The sequence below is a fragment of the Tachyglossus aculeatus genome, chromosome 25 (assembly GCF_015852505.1).
Source record: "Tachyglossus aculeatus isolate mTacAcu1 chromosome 25, mTacAcu1.pri, whole genome shotgun sequence".
NCBI classification, from domain to species: Eukaryota; Metazoa; Chordata; class Mammalia; order Monotremata; family Tachyglossidae; genus Tachyglossus; species Tachyglossus aculeatus.
Window position 1 is genome coordinate 7,027,475 of NC_052090.1, and position 22,418 is coordinate 7,049,892.

The 22,418-nt window shown below is 46.3% G+C and overlaps 1 protein-coding gene across 2 annotated transcripts in view; it reads right to left on the bottom strand.

Annotated features, from left to right (window-relative positions):
- SS18 (SS18 subunit of BAF chromatin remodeling complex) overlaps positions 1-22,418 on the bottom strand; it is a 50,403-nt gene that overhangs the window by 6,904 nt on the left and 21,081 nt on the right. Inside the window, exons 4-9 of one of the 2 annotated variants that reach the window (XM_038766572.1) lie at positions 21,338-21,503; positions 14,878-15,099; positions 10,345-10,512; positions 8,010-8,120; positions 5,386-5,478; positions 4,459-4,581 (exon numbers count right to left, since the gene is read on the bottom strand). In XM_038766572.1, the coding sequence (XP_038622500.1) occupies positions 4,459-4,581; positions 5,386-5,478; positions 8,010-8,120; positions 10,345-10,512; positions 14,878-15,099; positions 21,338-21,503 (883 nt within the window). The remainder of the gene's footprint in view (positions 1-4,458; positions 4,582-5,385; positions 5,479-8,009; positions 8,121-10,344; positions 10,513-14,877; positions 15,100-21,337; positions 21,504-22,418) is intronic. The other variant, XM_038766573.1, reaches the window with a different exon arrangement.

Below are 22,418 nucleotides of genomic sequence, written 5' to 3' on the forward strand. Positions count from 1 at the left end.
ACCAGGACTCCACCTCATCTCTAGATAGGAGAAGGCTAAATCACTCAGGACAGACAAGAAAGACGCAATTTGTCAAGTGCCTACAATGTGCCACGCACTGTACTGAGCGCAGGGGTAGATACAAGGTAATCAGGTTGGACAGAGTTTCCGTCCCACATGGGGATCACAAGTCTTAAGTGACAGGGACAGGGAATCAGCTTGATCGAGCGGAAAGAGCACGGATCCAGGAGTCGGAGGACCTCGGTTTTAATCCCAGCTCCGCCACTTGTCTGCTGGTGACCCTGAGCAAGTCACTTCACTTCGCTGGACCTCGGTTTCCTCATCTGTAAAATGGGGATAAAATACCTGTTCCCCTTCCTCTTGGACTGTGAGCCCCCTGAGGGATAGGGACTGTGTCTGACCTGATAATCTTCTGTCTATTTCAGTGCTTAGTACAGTGCTTGGCACATAGGAAGCGCTTAACAAGTGCCACTATTTAAGTGGGCGGGAGGATTGGTATTGAACCTTCATTTTGCGGATGAAGGAACTGAGGCCCAGAGAAATGAAGTGACATGAGCAAGGTCACACAGCAGGTAAGTGGTGGAGCCAGAATTAGAACTCAGGACCCCAATTAGAACTCTGATTCCTTCAGCCAGGAGCCATGGCCCTCAGCAGGCAAAACTTTATTCCCCCTGGACGAGAATGATTTGTCCATGGGCATCCGAGAAGGGAACCGCTTGGCTTCCAGCCCTTCAGCCATCCAAGATCTCGTGTGCAAAGTTAGGAATGTCAGCTTTACCAGCATCGCGTCTTCCTGTTCTTTGAGAGATCTACAGGACCGCCAAAGCGCTTTGTACAGCGATCTGCACACAGTAGACCCTTAAACTCTCTCTATCGGCTAAATATTAAAACTTCAACTTTCTCCAAGGCCAATTGGAGGGAGAAAAGGATCTGGTTCTAATCCCGGCTCCATCCTCCTCTGGGCAAGTCAATTCATCCCGGCTCCATCCTCCTCTGGGCAAGTCACTTCACTTCTCTGGGCCTCAGTTACCTCATCTTTAATGTGGGGATTAAGACTGTGAGTCCCCTGTTCCTGACAGGGACTGGGTCCAACCTGATTAGTTTGCATCCATCCCAGCGTTTAGTACAGTGGCTAGTATAAAGTGAGCACTTAACAAGCACCATAAAAAAAAAGTGTCAGGCCTTTTAAGGTCTCTAAGAAAGGCAAAACAGGCCTACTCTTGGATTATTTTATCAGCATGCATAAAAATTTGATACAAATAACACAGTTTTAAGTCCCTTACTACCTTAATACCTTTTCTGAATCAGATTTTTTTTAAATGGTATTTCTTAAGAGCTTACTATGTGCCAGGTACTGCACTAAGTGCTGGGGTAGATACAAGGTTGGACACAGTTCATGTCCCATGTGAGGCTCACGATCTTAATCCCCATTTAAGATGAGGTAATTGAGGCCCAGAGAAGTGAAGTGACTTGCCCACGGTCAAACAGCAGATAAGCGGTGGGCTCGGGATTAGAACCCAGGTTCTTCTGGCCCCCAGGCTCATGCTCTATCCACTAGACCATGCTGCTTCTCAATTTGATACAAATTACCCAATTTTATTTTACCTCCCTCATTACCTTAATACCTTTTCTGAACCAATGATTTTTGCTTCCTTTCTGGGCTTTGGGGTGCTCCATTAAAGAAGTTTTCCAGCACACCACAAAACCGCTCCACACTTATGTAATAATGAAATCACAGGTCACGTTTTTCTAAATAGACAAGAATTTTAAATGACTACAAACTCTCCGCCTGCCGAGCCTTTGGCCCGTGAATCTGTTTTGAGCCCCCCACTTATTTGGCAGTTAAGAAGGGAGATGAGGATTTCTGGCAAGTTAGTTAGAACGCCCTCCCCAGCCCCCAAACCCCCCGTCCTATATCGCCTTCTCCCACCCGCCACACGACAAGGGGCTGGAGGTGGGGATTTGGAGGGGGAGATAGATCCGTCGGGCGCTGCCGCAATCCCTGTTGGATCTTGGAGGGGGACCAGAACCCCGCAACCCAAGATCGGAAGTTCTGAATGTCAATTATCCAGAGTTCCTATTCCCGGAAGACACCTTGGGTCACCAGAAATGCAAAAGAGTTGCCACGCAAATGTGTGAACTGGCAAGGGAGTGTACAGAGACCTAAAATCAATCAATCAATCAATCAATCAATCAATCGTATTTATTGAGCGCTTACTGTGTGCAGAGCACTGTACTATGCGCTTGGGAAGTCCAAGCTGGCAACATATAGAGACAGTCCCTACCCAACAGCGGGCCCACAGTCTAGAAGGGGGAGACAGACAACAAAACAAAACATATTAACAAAATAAAATAAATAGAATAGATATGTACAAGTAAAATAAATAGAGTAATAAATATGTACAAACATATATACAGGAAGACTGTGAGCCCCCCGTGGGACAACCTGATGACCTTCCAACCACCCCAGCGCTTGGAACAGCGCTTTGCACAGAGGAATCGCTTAACAAATAGCATCATTATTATTATTATTAGTGAATAATAATAATAATAATAATAATAATGAAGGTGACGTCAGAGGGAAGGGGGCAGACGGCACTAAAAGGCTTCACACATGCTTAGTGTCGAGCTCAACAGACAGCAACCCACCGCACTCAGGAAAAATATACAGGGTTTACACCTACCTGTGCAGTCACACACATACACACACACAAACACACAACACACATACTCCCCGCCCCAACCCATCCCACAGCCCAACCTTCAACATTCCTCCATCTTGAAACCTGGACAGCAACACATTCTTTGTTTTTCTGAAGGGAAGAGTACCGATGAGTGGGAAGAGGAAATTACTCCCAAGTGCTGAGGAGAGGGAAGAGGTGGGAAAGACAGGGGAAGGGATGGGAGGGGAGGGAGGAGAGCGGGAGAGAGCAAGCAGCGTGGGGAACAGCATGGCCTGGGAGCCAGAGGACTCGGGTTCTAATCCCGGCCCCGCCACCTGTCCGCTGTTTGACCGTGGGCAAGTCACATCCCTTCTCTGTTCCTCAGTTCTCTCATCGGCAAAATGGCGATGCAATACCTTTCTTCCAGGCTGCTTAGGCTGTGCGCCCCATGTGGAACATGATTACCTTTTAGCTACCCCAGCGTTTAGTACAGTGATTGGCACACAGTTTAAGTGCTCAACAAATACCCTTTAAAAGAAAAACAGAGAGAGAGAACAAAGAAGAGGAGGTGACAAGCAGAGGCAGCTACCAGCTCCGCAGCCTCCCACAAGCACGGGAAGGTCCAGCAGAAACCTGCCCAGTTAGTCATGGTTTGGACAACATCCAGTGTCTCCTTTAGATTTCCATTGTGGCCCCTTGGATGTGAAGCCAGAACTATGCTCTTTTTTTTTGTTGTTAAGCACTTCAATCAATTCAATTGCATTTACTGCGTGCTTATTGTGTGCTGAGCACTGTACTAAGCACTTGGAAGAGTACAATATAACAGTAAACAGACACAGTCCCTTCTCACAATGAACCTACAGTCTTAGGGGGGGAGGACAATAATGTAAATAAATAAATTACAGTTATGTACGTGTGCTGTGGGGCTGGGAGGGGCGATGTATAAAGAGATGCAGAAGAGAGTGGGAGAAAAGGAAAGGAGGGCTCAGTCAGGGAAGGCCTCTTGGAGGAGATGTGCCTTTAATAAGGCTTTGAAGGGGGAGAGAGTCATTGTCGGATTTGAGGAGGGAGGGTATTCCAGGCTAAAGGCAGGGAGTGGGCGAGGGGTCGGAGGCAAGACAGGCGAGATCATGGCACAGTGAGAAGGTTGGCATTAGAGAAGCAGCGTGGCTCAGTGGAAAGAGCCCGGGCTTGGGAGTCAGAGGTCATGAGTTCAAACCTCGGCTCCGCCACTTATCGGCTGTGTGATTTGGGGCAAGTCACAACTTCTCTGTGCCTCAGGTCCCTCATCTGTAAAATGGGGATTGAGACTGTGAGCCCCACGTGGGACAACCTGATTACCCTGTACCACTCCACCCCAGTGCTTAGAACAGTGCTTTGCACGTAGTAGGCGCTTAACAAATACCATTATTATTATTAGAGGAGCAAAGTGTGAGGGCTGGGTTGTAGTAGGAGAGTAGAGAGGTGAGGTAGGAGGGCCCAAGGTGATTGAGTGCTTTAAAACCAACTGAGAGAAACTTTTGTTTGATGTGGAGGTGGATGGGCAGCCACTGGAGTTTCTTGAGGGCTGGGGAAACATCTCCTGAACGCTTATCAGCACTGGGGCAGATACAAGGTTGTCAGGTCGGACACAGTCCCTGCTCCAAGCGGAGCTTCACCGTCTTAATCCCCACTTTACAGGTGAGGAAACCAGGCCTCACAGCAGACAACTGGCAGGGCTGGGATTAGAACCCGGGTCTTCTGACTCCCGGGCCCGGAGTCTGGCCGCTAGGTCACACCGCGCTCGGGTCCTTACCGTAGCCCTGCTGCTGGCCGGGGTAGCCCTGCTGAGCGGAATACTGCTGCTGCTGCGGTGGGTATCCCTGCTGCTGAGGGGGGCCTTGGTACGCATCCTGCTGCTGTCCGTACTGGGAATTCCCTGCAGGGCGATGAAGGGAGGAATGAGATAGAGAGAGACAGAGAGAGAGAGAGAGAGAGAGAGAAAAGCCACTGAGAACACTGGTCTGCAACCCACCTTCCCTCCTAAGATGCACAGCCAACGACACGAGAACAAAAATGAAAAGGCGATCTTTCATTTCCAAAAGTTCACCAAACAAAAGGAAACTCAAACCAAACAGAAGGATTTCGGCCAAACACACTGCGGTTTAAAGCCAATTTTGCAAGGTTCAACTGCAGCGTTTTCAGAGTCTCTGCCATACGAGCATTACTATTTACTGGAACACCACAGTCAAAAGATCGGGACTATGCTAAATAAAATAAAAAAGACAAAATTAAAGACAGCTACGAGAGCACACACTAGCTACACAAGATCAGCAAGCTGTTTCCTAAAGGCGCTATTATTTATATATGAAATTATATGTATGAACACACACAGAGGGGGAAAAAAAAACTGAATCAACGGATTTATGTCCAAATGGAAAATTTCTATTACGGGAGGGCCTGGGGGAGAAAATATTTCAATGTTTTACTATTGTTAGGAAAGGCAAATTAGGGTTACATATTTGAGGGACTGGTGAGTACTGGCAAGGAAATTATTTGATATGCTTTGGGTTTCCTGTAACTTTTAAGCCAGCCAGCAACTAAAACACCTATGGGGGTGGATATAAGTTGTCTTGTGCAAGAGTTTTCAATCCTGAGGGGAAAGGGATGGATATATATATAAATATATATATATATGTATATAGATATGGGTATATGTATGTGTGTGAAGGTATATAGATACCTCCTTCGTAGTAATGTTGTGAGGAATCCTCATAAGGCCTATCGTAGCCTTGTTCAGGATACGACGGTTGCTGATAAGCGTAACCATTATGACCTACATCAATTCGACAAGAGACAGGAAGAAACGTTAATGGCCACTGAGTGCAAACCCTAAATATAGTTCAACTTTCAGAAAAGATGTACCCTAGAAATACATGAAGAAGAATCGCACCAACTAAATATTTACCAATGTGCGATTATTATTATTTTTTAAAAAAGCAAAATGCAATCGTTTTAAAAACATCACAGTAAAGGCAGAGGCTTAGCCCTCTGACAAGCCGCATTGGGAGAAAACTTTACCTTCCATAAAAAATAAAGAAAGAAAATGAAAGCATTCAGTCCTTTCACATGTAAATAACCTGAATTGAATTAGAATGAACAAAGGAAGCAATTATCATATTTTGTCTAACACCTGTTCTGCTGATCTTCAAATCCAGAGCATATGCTAAAAACAGGGCAAAATATAATAGAACTCAAAAATTTTTTTTCCTTGAAAGAAACAGAGATAAATGTACATTTCATTTACCCAAATAAATGTTACAGTCTGAAAGTGGTGGACCAACAATTTTAGAATGCTTTCAAAAATAATTTATGTCAAGATTATTAAAAAAATTCAGAAAAATCAGTTTTCCAAAAACGGAGCACACTTCACCAATTCAGTCACCTAAAACCATGAGAAATACTCTACCTGTTTGTTGTTTTAAGACACAATGTATTTATCCTGCAAGACGTGTGGAATCTAGTTCAAAATACTACTCCTGCACTCCTATAAGAACATACAGCAGGAAACAGGCTTTCAATTTGCTAGAACCTGTTTTAAAATTTTAATAGAATTCCTAAATAAGGAAGGAGGGAGGTAGTTAAGAATAAATGTTATACTTAGTGTATGATCTCTTCCAAAGTTGCGAAAAAACCACTTCCCAAAGCACCTATGTGGCTTTTGGTATAAATATCTGGACATTATAATTCAATGCTACTTAACAAAATTACTTGCAGAAGTTAATGGAATAAATGATCCGTGTAAATGTCAGGCACATCTATTAAGGTACATCTAACTGGAGATACAATTCCAATCAACAGTCTTTAAAGGTAGACACTAAAATCAATCATCTTTTGTCATTTTAAAGTTCGAACAGTCGTCCAATCAAAAACTAAACTTCTACTTTGAACAAATACATGGAAATAGGAGATTCGGCAGTCCAGAAGTGAGCGGCAAAAGACATTTTGACTTTATTCATACAGAAGTGAAAACAATCAAGAGGCTGAATTAAGCAAGGCCCAACTCAACTAATTCAACATTTGAGAAGTCAATGTACGATTCAACTATCATTCTGACTTGTTAAAAATCCCTGCCCTTGTTCTTCCACCTATTTTTTAACTTATTCATAATGCCGAGGAAAATTCATGAAAACTAAAGTTGCCCAGGCAAAGGCGGAGAGTTGAGGCCGTTAACTGAATATATTTCACACTCACCAAAACCCTGCTGAGGGATTCAAAAGGCAACTTATATTTTTATCTCTATTTTCTGTGAAAACAACCTGGATTTCCAGCAGCTCAACTGTGCCCTTCCTTCCATTTGTGTGGGCACAGCTTCGACGACGAACGTTGACACCAACGTTCTTACTACACGAATAAGTGGCTCGACCCATTTTTCTCGCCAAATTGGCGAGAAATTCTCATTCCCACCTTTCCTCCCCAATTCCTGTGCACATCTGCTCCGTGCAGAGATCTGACTGCACAATTCTTAGGTTTTCACCAGGAAGAGGCGAGAAGAATTTCTTGAGACAAGTCAAAAATTCCCACGATGAAAGGATTTCACGACACCTGCACTTCAGCCAATACGCCTGCTATCGCAGCGCCCCACTTTAAGTTTTGAAATAACTTAGAAACTGTTCTCCACTGTTGCAAACAAAGCACGGAAAATGTGACTACTTTCACTATCGACAAATTTGCAACCCAGTCTGGGACCCTCTTTGAGTCATTTACCATCATCATCATCATCATCTATCAGTGGTATTTACTGAGCATGTAGTGCGTGCAGAGCACTGTACTAAGTGCTTGGGAGAGTACGATATGAAAGAGTGGGTAGGCATGTTCCCTGCCCACGACAAGCTCACAGTCTGAGGGAGACGGACGTAAATTCATTCAATCACATTTATTGAGCGCTTACTGTGTGCAGAGCACTATACTAAGCGCTAAATAAAAATAAATCATTTATAACATAATTTATCGAGTAAGTGCTGTGGGGCTGAAGGTGGGGATGGAAATCAAATGGCGGGGTCACAGATCCAAGCGCAAAGGAAGAATTCTTCTGGCTCTCCAAAGGTGCTCATGAGGGGCTAAGACACCAAATCTCCTCCTAGTATATCGTGGCAAATTTGGGTCACCAATTACATAGCCACGTCCCAAACTAAGAAGATTTGGCAAAGATAAAAGTGACCTGTAACTGCTAAGGCGGCCTGCTTCATTTGTTTATTTGTTGGTTTGTTCTTTCCCATCCCATAAACCAGCGTTTCCTGCAGACTGTCTACCCTGATACTGGGCCTGTGGAGAGAGCAGGAGAGTGAACGTGAGGAGAGATTTTACCGTCGGCGTAATATTGCTGGCTCACGCCATCCGGAGGGCCTTGTCCTCCGCTGTGGTTATACTGGTCCCCGTAATAATCCTCCTGGCCGGAATACTGCTGGGGCGGAGGGCCTGGAAAACCAAACACAGGCAACGGGTCAACGCTGTCTCTCCATTATCCAAGGCCTGGCGGGAGATTTGTCCGTGGTGTTGGTGGGGTGTGTGCGGAGCACTGGGCTAAGCGCTTGGGAAAGCCAGGTATGCTAGACTGCCAGCTCGTCCTCTGGATTGTAAGCTCCTTATGGGTAGGGAATGTGTCTGTTATATTGTTATAGCGTACTCTCCCAAGCGCTTCATGCAGAGCTCTGCACACGGTTGAGCGCTCGATAAATACAACTATCAACCCAACAATGGTACTGAAAGAGCACTTCCTCTGTGCACAGCACTGGACTAAGAGCTTGGGAGAGGACTATATATCTATCAATCAATCAATCCTATTTCCTGAGCACTTACTATGTGGAGAGCACTGGACTAAGCACTTGGGACAACATATTACCAATCAGTGGTACTGACTGAACATTTACTGTGTGCAGAACACTGGACTAAGCCCTTGGGAAACTACAATATACTATCAATCAATCAACGGTATTGATTGAGCCCGTAGTGCATGCAGAGCACTGGACTAAGCCCATGAGAAGGTACAATAAAATATCAATCAATGGTACTGGTTGGGCACTGAATGTGCGCCGAGCACTGGACTAAGCGCTTGGGAAAATAAAATATCAGCTTATCAATGGGATTTGAGTGCTTACTGTGTGCAGAGCACTGAACTAAGCGCTTGGGAAAATAGAATAAAAATTAATCAATAGTATTTACTGAGTGCTTACTGTGTGCAGAACACTGGACTAAGTGCTTGGGCAAGTACAACACAACAGAGTTGGTCGACGTGATCCTTGCCCACAAAGACCTTACAGTCTACAGGGAGAGGCAGACATTCAAATAGATTTTAAAAGATTCTGAGTCCCGACCGCAAAAAAAAAAACATTTGTCAAGGGGCGGGTCCCACCTCCTGTTTGGGCATTTCGCTCTTTCATTTCTGTACACCCACCAAACGCAAAAACAGTAGTATGTCTTCACTTGGCCCCAGGTTCACTAAAGTCAATTTCAAGAACATATGAAAAGCAGCGCAGCTCAGAGGGAAGAGCACGGGCTTGGGAGTTAGAGGACCTGGGTTCTAATCTCAGCTCTTTCACATGCCTGCTCTGTGATGTTGGGCAAGTCACTTCGCTTCTCTGGGCTTCAGTTACCTCATCTGTAAAACGGGGAATGAGACTGTGAGCCCCATTTGGGGCAGGGACTGTGTCCAACCCGATTTGCTTGTATCCACCCTGGTGTTTACTACAGTGCCTGGTGTATAGTAAGCACTTAATAATAACTGTTATTGTAAACAAGCTTTTCTATCAAGGTAATGGTAACAGAATAACAACTTGGATATTTATTAAGCACATACTACACGCGAAGCTCTATACTAAGCACCGGGGCAGATTCAAGATCATCGGGTTAATAGTAATGATGGCATTTGTTAAGCGCTTACTATGTGCAAAGCACTGTTCTAAGCGCTGGGGTGGATACAAGGTGATCAAGTTGTCCCATGTGGGGCTCTCAGTCAATCTCCATTTTACAGATGAGGCAACTAAGGCTCAGAGAAGTTAAGTGACTTGCCCAAGGTCACACAGCAGACGTGGCGGAGCCGGGATTAGAACCCATGACCTCTGACTCCCAAGCCCGGGCTCTTTCGACTGAGCCACGCTGCTTCTCTATCCGCGGAACATTTATCTGTTCCGTGCGAGGGAGGCCACGTAGATCCGTACAGATAGTACGTTTCTGGGATAAGCGTGGACATAAACGGCTAAAGCGAATTCACCATTAGAAGCATCAATATTGTGAACCCCGGTGCTGTAGACAGTCTCTATTAAAGGCTTCACTTCAGAATATGGCATATGAATGGGAAATCCAGAGAACCTGTAATCTACTTTGTCCTAGTAGGACAAAGTCCCTGTCCTACTTGGGGCTCAGAGTCTTAAGCCGCGGAGGGACAGAAGGCATTTAATCCCCATTTTCCAGATGAGGTCACTGAGGCCCAGAGAAGCTAAGTGACTCGCCCAGGGTCACCTCAGAGGCAGGACGAGACCCCAGGTGCTCCGACTCCCGACCTGGGGGCTCTTTCCATTAGGCCGTGCTGCTTCTGAGGGGGAAACTGGTTGAGAGACCCCCGTCGAGAAGCCTTTCTGGCTCTTGGGACTCACCGACGCGACTGAACATTTGAAACCGAGGTCCCGGGGGGGCATCGCCTTACCTTGCTGGGGTGCCCGGTAAGGGGGCATCTGCCTCTGCCCAATCATGTGATTTCCTTGGTTGACTTGGCTCATCATGCCCATGGGCGGCTGCTGGCCTTGGTAATGCTGGCCTCCGCCCTGGGCCATGCTGTACTGCTGCGCAGGAGGAGGTTGATGCATCATCGGGCCTGGGGAGACACAATCACAGCCAGCCGCCAGTCAGCGGGGTCCATTTACTGAGCGCTCCCGGGGCGCTGCGGTGAGCGCCTGGGAGACGGTCTCGACAGGCTTTTTATCCATCCCTAGAAAACACCATGGTGAAGTCTCGTCTCCAAATGGGATATCGCAATCGTTCACTCAACTGAATTTATTGAGTGCTTGTGTGTGGAATGATAACGATCACTCTGGTACTTGTTCATTCATTCAATCGTATTTATTGAGCGCTTAGTGTGTGCACAGCATTGTACTAAATTTGTTGTGCATTTACTATGTGCCAGGCACTGTAGTGAGCGCTAGGCGGGAATACAAGCAAATCGGGTTGGACACAGTCCCTGTTCCACACGGTGCTCACAGTCTTAATACCCATTTGACAGATGAGGGAACTGAGGCCCAGGAGTGTAGTGACTGGCCCAAGTTTACACAGCAGACAAATGGTGGAGCCAGGATTAGAACCCATGACTTTCTGACTCCTGGGCCTGTGCTCTCCCCACTACGCTATGCCGCTTCTCATCCCCAAGCCAACGTTCATTTTACCCAAAGATGGCCTGAAGCGCGATAATCCACAAACTTACAACTCTAATGTGAGCGTCTTGGAAGTGACACGTCTGCCGTGTGACCTTGGACAAGTCACTTCACTTCTCTGTGCCTCAGTTTCCTCAGCTGTAAAATGGGGATTGAGACTGTGAGCCTCAAGTGGGACAGGGACTGTGTCCAACCTGATAGTACAGTGCTCTGCACATAGTAAGCGCTCAATAAATACGATTGATGATTTGCTTGTATCCACCCCAGTGCTTAGTACAATGGCTGCCACATTGTAAGCACGTAACAAATACTACAATTATTATTATTATTATTATTATTATTGCTAGTTGGTGGGGCGCCTGGCCCAGCTCAGATCCACCCCTTCATTTGGGGGGGTCCCACCCACCTGTTCAGCAGAGCAAACATTTTCACGATTCGCACGTTGTTGCTTCTTTGGTTCATGGGTTTTTAAAGAGGGTTGCTAGGTATTTGGTTCATATATGGGGGATACCGCTCCCATTTACACGTCCACTTCCTTCTCATTCTCCTTGCCTCTTCTTCCACTCCCTTCTGCGTCGCCCTGACTTGCTCCCTTTATTCATCCCCCCTCTCAGCCCCACGGCACTTACATCCATATCCATAACTGATTTATTTATACTAATGTCAGACTCACCATTGATCTGGGCAGGGAATATGTCTGTTATATTGTTATACTGTCCTCTCCCAGGCACTTAGTACGATGCTCCGCACACAGTAAGCCCTCAATAAATACGACTGAATGAATGAATTTATTGAGCACCTACTGTATGCAGAACACTGTACTAAGCCCTTGGGAGAATACAACAGAGTCAGCAGACATGTTCCCTACCCACAACGCGCTTCCAGTCTAGAGGGAGAAACCGACATTAACATAAACAAATAATAAATAGCTACCATTAATTATGGAACTTGTCCCTATTCCAGCACTTACAACAGTGCATGATGCAGAGTAAGTGCTTGCTCCCTTTGTTCTTCTCCACTCCCAGCCCCAAAGCACTTATATACGTATCTGTAATTATTTGTATCAATGTCGGTCTCCGCCATCTACTCTGTAAAGCTCGTTGTGGGCAGGGAATATGTCTGTTTATTATATTGTACTCTCCCAAGCGCTTAGTAGTGTTCTGCACACAGTAAGTGCTCAATAAATGACTGAATGAATAATTATGGAACATGTGTGAATATACCTAGATACTAAGTCAGTGGCAGCGTTTCATGGAAGCATTCATTTTCTTAAAATTGCAGTTAAATATGAGTTGTGATCTATTGGCCAGTGAATAAAGAATACAGGCAAATATCACCCGGCCACATTCAGACATGAGTGACCAATCACTCCGATGCAACGGGTCGATTTGTTTCCAGAGGGATAAGTGTACAATACCACCCTAGCCTTGCTTTCTTTCCCCAGAACCATCAGTGATTTAATCTAATGGTCTCTTCTTAACCAAAAAGGTCTACACAGACTGCAATTTCCATCTAAAATGAAGACAAACTGGGGTGGGTGGGGAGAAAAAGAAAGTCTAAAGACAGAATGAACAGCAAAAAAAAAAAATTGGGGGGGGGGGTAGAACAAAAACGCCCCCCAAAAACATTTTAATCTTTGTTCAAAAGGAGAAAATAATTCAAGACAAAGTCCCTTGGTAGAAAACTCCCTATCACTTCTCCTCTATCTTTTGGGACTGTCAGCAGTTTCATTCCCAATGATCTCAATTACCACACCTCTATCCTTCTTTGTCTCTCTCCCTCCCCTAGATATCTTTCTCAATATCATTCAGGATCAAGCCAGCAGCCAGAGAGAACGGGCTGGGATGGCTCTCCTAGAGCAAGACACTTTTGATCTCTCTCCGTGAAGTCTCATTCAAAAAAGGAACTCAAAACACAACTAATCAGTGTTGATTCTTTAAGATTGTGTGTGTGCGTGCCGTGGTACGGCCTGTATGGTAATGAAGCCCTGAAAACAGAAGCATTAGGTATTTGTGAGACGTATCTTGAAGAAATGTCTTCCTGGCTGTCGGTGAGGGCTCTGTTTTGATGCAAAACTACGATGCTTTCACTCCTCCCAAGCCAACCTTCTCATTGTGTCTCATATAATAATAATAATAATAATAATGGCATTTATTCCAACTTATCGCACGACACCCTTTTCAGCCACATTCCCTGTCCACAACGAGCTTACAATCTAAAGGGGGGGCGGGGGGGGGATGAAAGAGCTATCACTGTGACCCTGGGGTAAGAAATGAGTGACAGAAGAGTCAGAGATGTAAAGAAACAGCTCATTTTTACCCCACACTGAAGCATCAGATTTTAAGGGTCACCTTGACCACCTTGCTAACTACTCGTAGGTTTCATCTCTCTGCAGTGGATTTTAAGCCACATGTGAAATACTCCCGAGAGACTTTTTTATGTAATTGGAGATCGTTTTGTTCCATTTGGATGATTAATACTTAAATTGGTTCAATCGAAGTTGACAGTGGGGGAGTAGAGGAATCCTGCTTTAAAAATCCCAACTGCAAGCACGAAATTCCAGGTTTAACAGACACTTGGAAGATGTCATTCATGACAGCTACAGGATCCTTAAAAATTAAAGTATGAATAAAGCTAGGTCGCTTTAGTCAATTTCATGAAAGCCCTTTTGGGGAGGGAGAAGGGAATAGGGAGGAATTGGGCCAATGAAAGCAGCATGGCTTAGTGGCAACTGCAGGGCTTGGGAGTCAAAAGGACGTGGGCTCTAATCCCGGCTCTGCTACTTGTCTGCTGTATGACCTTGGGCAAATCACTTCACTTCTCTGTGCCTCAGTGACCTCATCTGCAAAATGGGAATTACAACTGATCAGTACTCTCCCAAGCGCTTAGTACAATGTTTTGCACATAGTAAGCGCTCAATATGACTGAATGAATAAGGGCTGAGAGGCTACAGCAAACAGTAAATATAGTACATTAGAAAGGATAGTCACGATCCCTGCCCACAGGATCTTACGATTTTAAGAGTGTGAGAGCCTCACGTGGGACAGGGACTGTGTCCACCCTGACTAACTTGTATCGATCCCAGTGCTTAAAACAGTGCTTGGCAGATAGTTAGCATTTAACAAATAACATAATTATTATTATTATTATTGTTACGTGGGTATTAAGCACCACGGAGTAGTGGTTAGAGTACAGATTTGGGAGTAAGGAAGTCATGGGTTCTAATCCCGGTTCTGCCTCTTGTCTGCTGTGCGTTCTTGGGCAAGTCACTTCTCTGGGCCTCAGTTCCCTCATCTGTCAAATGGGGTTTGAGACTGTGAGCCCCACGTGGGACAGGGACTACGTCCAACTCGATTTGCTTGTATCCACCCAGTGCTTAGTAAGGTGCCTGGCACCTAGGAAGCACTTGAAGCAGCGTGGCTCAGTGGAAAGAGCCCGGGCTTTGGAGTCAGAGGTCATGGGTTCAAATCCCGGCTCCGCCACTTGTCAGCTGTGGGACTTTGGGCAAGTCATTTCACTTCTCTGGGCCTCAGTTCCCTTATCTGTAAAATGGGGATTAAGACTGTGAAGCCCCCCGTGGGACAACCTGATCACCTAGTAAACTCCCCAGCGCTTAGAACAGTGCTTTGCACATAGTAAGTGCTTAATAAATGCCATCATTTATTTATTTGGTATTTATTATTAAATACCATCATCATTCCTGAGGACAAAAAAGCATTGACGGCGATCCAGCTTTGATTCTACCCAAGAAGCTAGAGGAGTTTCACTTTGTTTTGTTCTGAGGGGGTGCGGGGGGAAGAGGGAGCATTTACCTTGGTTCGGCTGCATGTTCATGTTTGGTCTTGGCCCGTAGTTGCCCATCGGTTGCCCCTGGCTCATGGTCATCTGGTTCTGCACCGGCATGCTCTGAGAGGATGGCACCGAGTGGTTATAACCCCCCATGGACCCGTGGCTCCCGGGCGGCATGTTCATGGAACTGTTGGTCAAATTCAGTTGATTCGGTCCGGGTCCCTGCATAGGCATGTGGTTGGGCCCTTGGAAGAACAATAAAGAGCAACGGGATAGCTTAAGATCTCAAGTCGCAGAATCCCTCCACAAAAAAAGTGGCGCGGTCATCGCATAGGGTCACGGTGCCTTTTGACGGATTTGTCTAATGGAATAAGAGATGATGTGCGGTTATTGTTCTTTTCATTCATTCATTCAATCATATTTATTGAGTGCTTACTGTGTTCAGAGCACTGTACTAAGCGCTTGGGAAGTACAAGTTGGCAACGTATAGAGACGGTCCCTACCCAACAATGGGCTCACAGTCTAGAAGGGGGAGACAGACAACAAAACAAAGGCCCTTATGACACTCACGGGGAAACGACGGACGTAATTAAAGGGAACACCCCAAATGACAACTGACTCTTCCCAGGTGACAAACTGCCACACTCGCTTGGCTCTTGCAGAGTGCCTGCTTTCGGACAGCAATCTGGACTGGAGGGCGTTAGGACACTGGGAAGTGTCTGTTGGAGCGTGTGTCTGTCTGACAGATCAGCGCGTGTCAGGAACAAAACCCTTGTACTATAGGAGAACCGAGTGTCTTCCAAGACCCAGCTTTCCTGGGGTCAAAGGGCCACTTTTTCAAAAGCTCATTGCCCATGTGACCAGACCCCCAATCCCTGCTTTATCCCGCTGGGAAGCCGCAGGTCCTAGTGGATAAAAGCACAGGCCAGAAAGCCAGAGAACTTGGCTTCTAATCCTGTCTCTGCCACTTGTTGGCTGTGTGATGCCGGGCCCGTCACTTCATTTTCCTGGACCGCAGTTTCCTCTCAGCAAAATGAGGATTCAATCCCTGTTCTCCCTCCTAATTAGACTGTGAGCCCCACAGGGGACAAGGATTATGTCCCACCTGAAAAACCTCTATCTACCCCAGCGTTCAGAACGGAGTTTGAAACCCAGAAAGCGCTTAATATCAAAACTTAAATTAAAAAAAAACTCCAGACTGTAAACTCGTCCTTTGTATTCATTCACTCAATCATATTTATTGAGCATTTACTGTGTGCAAAGCATTCATTCATTCAATCGTATTTATTGAGCGCTTACTGCGTGCAGAGCACTTTACTAAGCGCTTGGGAGTTAAATAATGCAACAATAAACAGATACAATCTGCCTACAATGAGCTCACAGTCTAGAGGGAGACAAAGGCATTACAATAAATACATAAAAGAATAAATAAATTACAGATATACCCATATATGCTATAGGCCTGGGAGGGAGGGCGAATGAAGGGAGCAAGTCAGGGCGACGCAAAAGGGAGTGGGAGAAGAGGAAAGGAGGATCTAGTCAGGGAAGGCTTCTTGGAGGAGACAGGCCTTCAATGAGGCTTTGAAGTGAGGGAGAGCAATTACCTGTGTGATATGAGGATGGAGAGCATTCCAGGCCAGAAGCAGGATGGGGTGAGAGGGTGGTGGCAAGATAAATGAGATCGAGGTACAGTGAGAAGGTTTTGTGTGGGCTGGATTGTAAAAGAGAGTAGAGAGGTGAGGTAGGAGGAGGCAAGGTGACTGAGTGCTTTAAAGCCAATGGTGAGGAGTTTTTGTGTGATACAGAGGTGAATGGGCAACCACTGGAGTTTCTTCAGGAGTGGGGAAACATGGCCTGACTGTTTTGGAAGGAAAACGATCTGGGCAGCAGAGTGAAATATGGACTAAGTTGGGAGAGACAGGAGGCAGGGAGATCAGCAAGGAGGCTGATACAATAATCAAGGTGGGCTAAGATATGTGCTTGGATTAATGTGATAGCAGTTGCGGATGGAGAGAAAGGGGCAGATTTTAGCGATGTTGTGAAGGTAGAACTGACAGGATTTAGTGATGACGAATGCGTGGGTTGAATGAGAGAGAGGAGTCAAGGATAATGCCAAGGTTACGAGCTTGTGAGACGGGAAGGATGGTGGTTCAGTCTACAGTGAGTGCGGTCTACAGTGATGGAAAAGTCAGGGGGAGGACAGGGTTTGGATGGGAAGATAAGGAGTTCTGTTTTGGATTTGTTAAGCTTGAGGTGACGGGCAGACAACAAAGTAGAGATGTCTTGAAGGCAGGAGGAAATGCACGACTCTAGAGGGTGGGGAGAGACCAGGGCTGGAGATGGAGATTTGGGTATCATATACATAGAGGTGATAGTTGAAGCCATGGGAGCGAATGAGTTCTCCAAGGGAGTGGGTGTAGATGGAGAATAGAATAGAATAGAATAGATTATCTTGCATCTACCCCAGTGCTTAGTCCAGGGCTTGGCATACTGTAAGTGCTTAACAAATACCACCATTAGTTATTACAATCAAGCCTAGTACTTTCCTCTGAGAAGGAGACGTCCCTAAGGAATCATTTGGAAGCAGAGAATCAATAAATAAACCAACTGCTCATCTGAGAGAGGGGCTTTAGTTCCTTACAGTGCTTGGCACAGAGTAAGCACTTAACAAATATCATCACTATTATTTCCCCATCAATGGTAACAATAATAATAATAATGATGGCATTTGTTAAGCGCTTACTATGTGCAAAGCACTGTTCTAAGCGCTGGGGTAGATACAGGGTCATCAGGTTGTCCCACATGGGGCTCACAGACTTAATCCCCATTTTATAGATGAGGTAACTGAGGCCCAGAGAAGTTAAGTGACTTGCCCAAGGTCACACAGCTGACAACTGGCAGAGCCGGGATTTGAACCCATGACCTCTGATTCCCAAGCCCGTGCTCTTTCCATTGAGCCACGCTGCTTCTCTAGTAATGGTACTTGTTAAGCACTTACTGTGTGTCAGGCACTACACTAAGCCTCAGGGTGGACACAAGCAAATCAGGTCCCTGTCCCATGTGGGGATCAGTCTTAATCCCCATTTTATAGATGAGGGAACTGAGCACATAGAAGTGAAGTGGCTTGCCCAAGGTCATGCAGCAGACAAGTCGCAGAGCCAGGATTAGAACCCATGACCTCCTGACTCCCAGGGCTTTGCTCTATCCACTAGGCCATGCTGCTTCTCCGTAAGACGTACTTACTGAGCGCCTGCTGTGTGCAGAGCACTGTACTAAGCGGTTGGGAAGTACAATGCAATAGAGTTGGGCGATGCGATCCCTTGTCATCATCATCATCAATCGTATTTATTGAGCGCTTACTATGTGCAGAGCACTGTACTAAGCACTTGGGAAGCACAAATTGGCAACATATAGAGACAGTCCCTACCCAACAGTGGGCCCACAGTCTAAAAGGGGGAGACAGAGAACAAAACCAAACATACGAACAAAATAAAATAAATAGAATAGATATGTACAAGTAAAATAAATAGAGTAATAAATATGTACAAACATATATACATATATACAGGTGCTGTGGGGAAGGGAAGGAGGTAAGATGGGGGGGATGGAGAGGGAGACGAGGGGGAGAAGGAAGGAAGGGGCTCAGTCTGGGAAGGCCTCCTGGAGGAGGTGTCCTCAAGGACCATAGAGTCTACAGGTCTCTAGACTGTAAACTTGGAAAGTTCAGGGAGCACATCTCTTGTCTTATGCCGTCGAGTCGTCTCAGACCCGCAGCGACGCCCACATCTCGCCCAGGACGCCCCACCTCCATCTGCAAACCTTCCGGTAGTGGAACCACAGAGTTTTCTTAGTAAAAATACAGAAGTGGTTTACCATTGCCTCCTCCGGCGCGGTAAATTTGAGCCTCTGCCTTCGACTCGCTCGAAGCGTCTTTTTAGACTGTGAGCCCACTGTTGGGTAGGGACTGTCTCTATATGTTGCCAATTTGTACTTCCCAAGCGCTTAGTACAGTGCTCTGCACACAGTAAGCGCTCAATAAATACGATTGATGATGACGACTCTCTCCCGTGCTACTTCTGCCCAGCACCGGTGACTTTTGATTTATAGCAGATTTCCTTCCACTTGCTAGCCACTGCCCGAGCTAGGAATGGAATGGGTAGGCCTCTGCTCGACTCTCCCTCCCATAGTCAAGACTGGTAATAGTAATGATGGCATTTATTAAAGCGCTTACTATGTGCAAAGCACTGTTCTAAGCACTGGGGAGTTTACAAGGTGATCAGGTTGTCCCACGGGGGGCTCACAGTCTTCATCCCCATTTTCCAGATGAGGGAACGGAGGCCCAGAGAAGTGAAGTGACTTGCCCAAAGTCACACAGCGTACTCTCCCAATACAGTGCTCTGCACACAGCAAATGCTAAATAAAGACAATTGATTGTGATAGATCATAAATAAGCCTGTTGTGGGCAGGGAATGTGTCTATGTGGTAGTGTACTTTCCCAGTATAGTACATGCTCAATAAAAGACTAATAATAATAGTGGCATTTGTTAAGCGCTTACTATATGCCAAGCACTGTACTAAATGCTGGGGTGAGACAAGCAAATCAGGTTGGACACCATCCCTGACCCACATGAGACTCACAGTCTTTTTTACAGATGAGGTAACAGGCCCAGAGAAGTGAAGTGACTTGCCCGAGGTCACACAGCAGGCAAGTACAGAGCTGGGATTAGAACCCAGGTCCTTCAGACTCCCAGCCCCGTGCTCTATCCCTAGGCCTTTCGGCACTGGAAGAATCAGGCTCTTGAGTCTGTTTCCCACCTTACTTTTCCTTGTTTAGTTTTCTACTTTTCCAGCACTTTTATCTTGTTTTGAAATGAAGGAAAAAAAAAAAAAAGAAAAATCTCCTATTTAGCTGTCAACGCGGTACTGTAGTCATTTATTCCTGAATGCCCTGACTGAAACAAGACTCTCAGATCTGGGAATTAACAGAATATTGAGCTAGCGGCCAAGGCTGCTTTGGATGTTTAATCCCCTGTGTTTATGCCAGAATGATCCCCAATACTGATTATTAAGTTAACTATGGTTTTTGTTAATAATAATTATGGTATTTGTTAAGCGCTTACCACGTGTCAGGAACCATACTAAGTTACAACCAAACTGGGTTGGACTCGGTCCCTGTCCCACTTGGGGCTCACAGTTTCAATCCCCATTTTACAATGAGGTAACTGAGGCCCAGAGAAGTTAAGTGACTTGTCCAAGGTCACACAACAGACAAGTGGCGGCGCCGGGTTTAGAACCCAGGACCTCCTGACCCCCAGGCCTTTGCTCCATCCACCACACCATGCTGTTTAAGTGCTTACTACGTGGCAGACGGACTAATTCCCTGGAAAAGACGCTAATGCTAGGAAAGTCCAGGGAAAATGAGGAAGAGGCAGCTAGATGGACAGAGACCATAACAACGATAACGGAAGAACCGTTAGAAAGGTTGTGGATTATGGCAGAGGACAGGACGTTCTGGAGAAAGCACATCCATGGAGTTGCGATGAATCGGAAATGACTCGACGGCACTTAATAATAATAAGGACGGTACTTGTTAAGCGCTTACTATGTGCCCAGCACTGTTCTAAGTGCTGGGGTAGATACAAGACAATCAGGTTGTCCCACGTGAGGCTCACAGTCTTAATCCCTGTTTTACAGATGAGGTAACTGAGGCACAGAGAAATTAAGTGACTTCTCACTTAAGTGTCAAGTCCGTGTGGCTCAATGGAAAGAGCCCGGGCTTTGGATTCAGAGGTCATGGGTTCAAATCCCGGCTCCGCCAATTGTCAGCTGTGTGACTTTGGGCAAGTCACTTCACTTCTCGGGGCCTCAGTGACCTCATCTGTAAAATGGGGATTAAGCCTGTGAGCCCCCCATGGGACAATCTGATCACCTTGTAACCTCCCCAGCGCTTAGAACAGTGCTTGGCACATAGTAAGTGCTTAATAAATGTCATTATTATTATTAAGTCACAGAGCTGATAAGTGGCAGAGCTGGATTAGAACCCACGAACTCTGACTCCCAAACCCGTGCTCTTTCCACTAAGCCACTCTGCTTCTTAGAAATAAATGGGGCAGGTACTGTACTGAGCACTGATTATTGAGAAGCTCGTCACACAGCCGATGTCGGCAAATCCTGTGGAAGCCATTAAACCCCCGATATGGAGCTTTTCTTCTCTGGCAAGTTCCTGACGCCAGCTGTGCCGAATTTAGCCCATACTGGGCATCAGAGGAATGGGATGTGTGTTTTTGTGTAGGTGTTTGTGCGTCTCAGTGCTACCAGAGCCCAAGGGCAGGCTGATAGACACTGAATATAGGTCACGTGGCTCGGTGGCTGCCACAGTGTCGAAGCAGTTGTGTCATCCTGGTAGCCCTCCCCGCCCCTCACGAGTGTCATTGTGGTTGCTAAGCAACTCCAGCGCGAACATCTTGGAGGGAGGAAACTTACCGGGCATCTGGCCGTTCATCTGCGCCTGCATGTGAGGGGTGGGGAGAGCGCTGGCTCCCATCCCGTCCGCGGGCAGGCTGTGGGGGCGGGTCGCCGCCGCCGCCGCCGCCGCCGGGCCCGCCTGGCTCACCCCGCCGGATCCCAGGGCCATGTTCTGGCTGGGGGGCTGAAAGGACACGGGGCGGGGAAACACCAGACAACGTGAGAAGCACCGCTGACGATGAAGAGGAACAATAATGAGGGCATTTGCTAGGCGCTTCCTCTGTGCCAAGCACCGTTCTAAGCACTGGGGTAGGCACAAGGTAATCAGGTTGTCCCACACGGGGCTCAGTCTTCATCCCCATTTGACATATGAGGTAACAGAGGCGTTAAGTGATTTGCCCAAAGCCACACAGCTGACAAGTAGCAGAACCGTGATTAGAACCCATGGCCTGTGACTCCCAAGCCCGGAATCTTGCCACTAAACCATGCTGCTTCTCACTGAGCCTTCCTCTTCTCATTCATTCATTCATTCAATCGTATTTACTGAGCACTTACTGTGGGCAGAGCACTGTACTAAGCGCTTGGGAAGTACAAGTTGGCAACATATAGAGACGGTTCCTACCCAACCACGGGCTCACAGTCTAGAAAGGGATGACAGACAACAAAACAAATCATGTGGACAGGTTTCCCTTCTCATTCATTCATTCAATCGTATTTACTGAGAACTTACTGTGGGCAGAGCACTGTACTAAGCGCTTGGGAAGTACAAGTTGGCAACATATAGAGACGGTCCCTACCCAACCACGGGCTCACAGTCTAGAAAGGGAAGATAGACAACAAATCATGTGGACAGGTTTCTCTTCTCCCACTTCCTTCTGCGCCGCTCATACTTATTCCTTCATTCATCTTCTCTCCCTTCCCCACAGAGCATATGTATAGATCTGTATATATCTGTCATTTACTTATTTATCTATTGATTTATATTAATGTCTGTCTCCCCCTCTAGACTGTGAGCTCATTGTGGGCACAGATGTGTTTGATGTTATACTGTACTCTCCCGATCACTAAGTATGGTGCTTTGCATACAGTACGATACAAT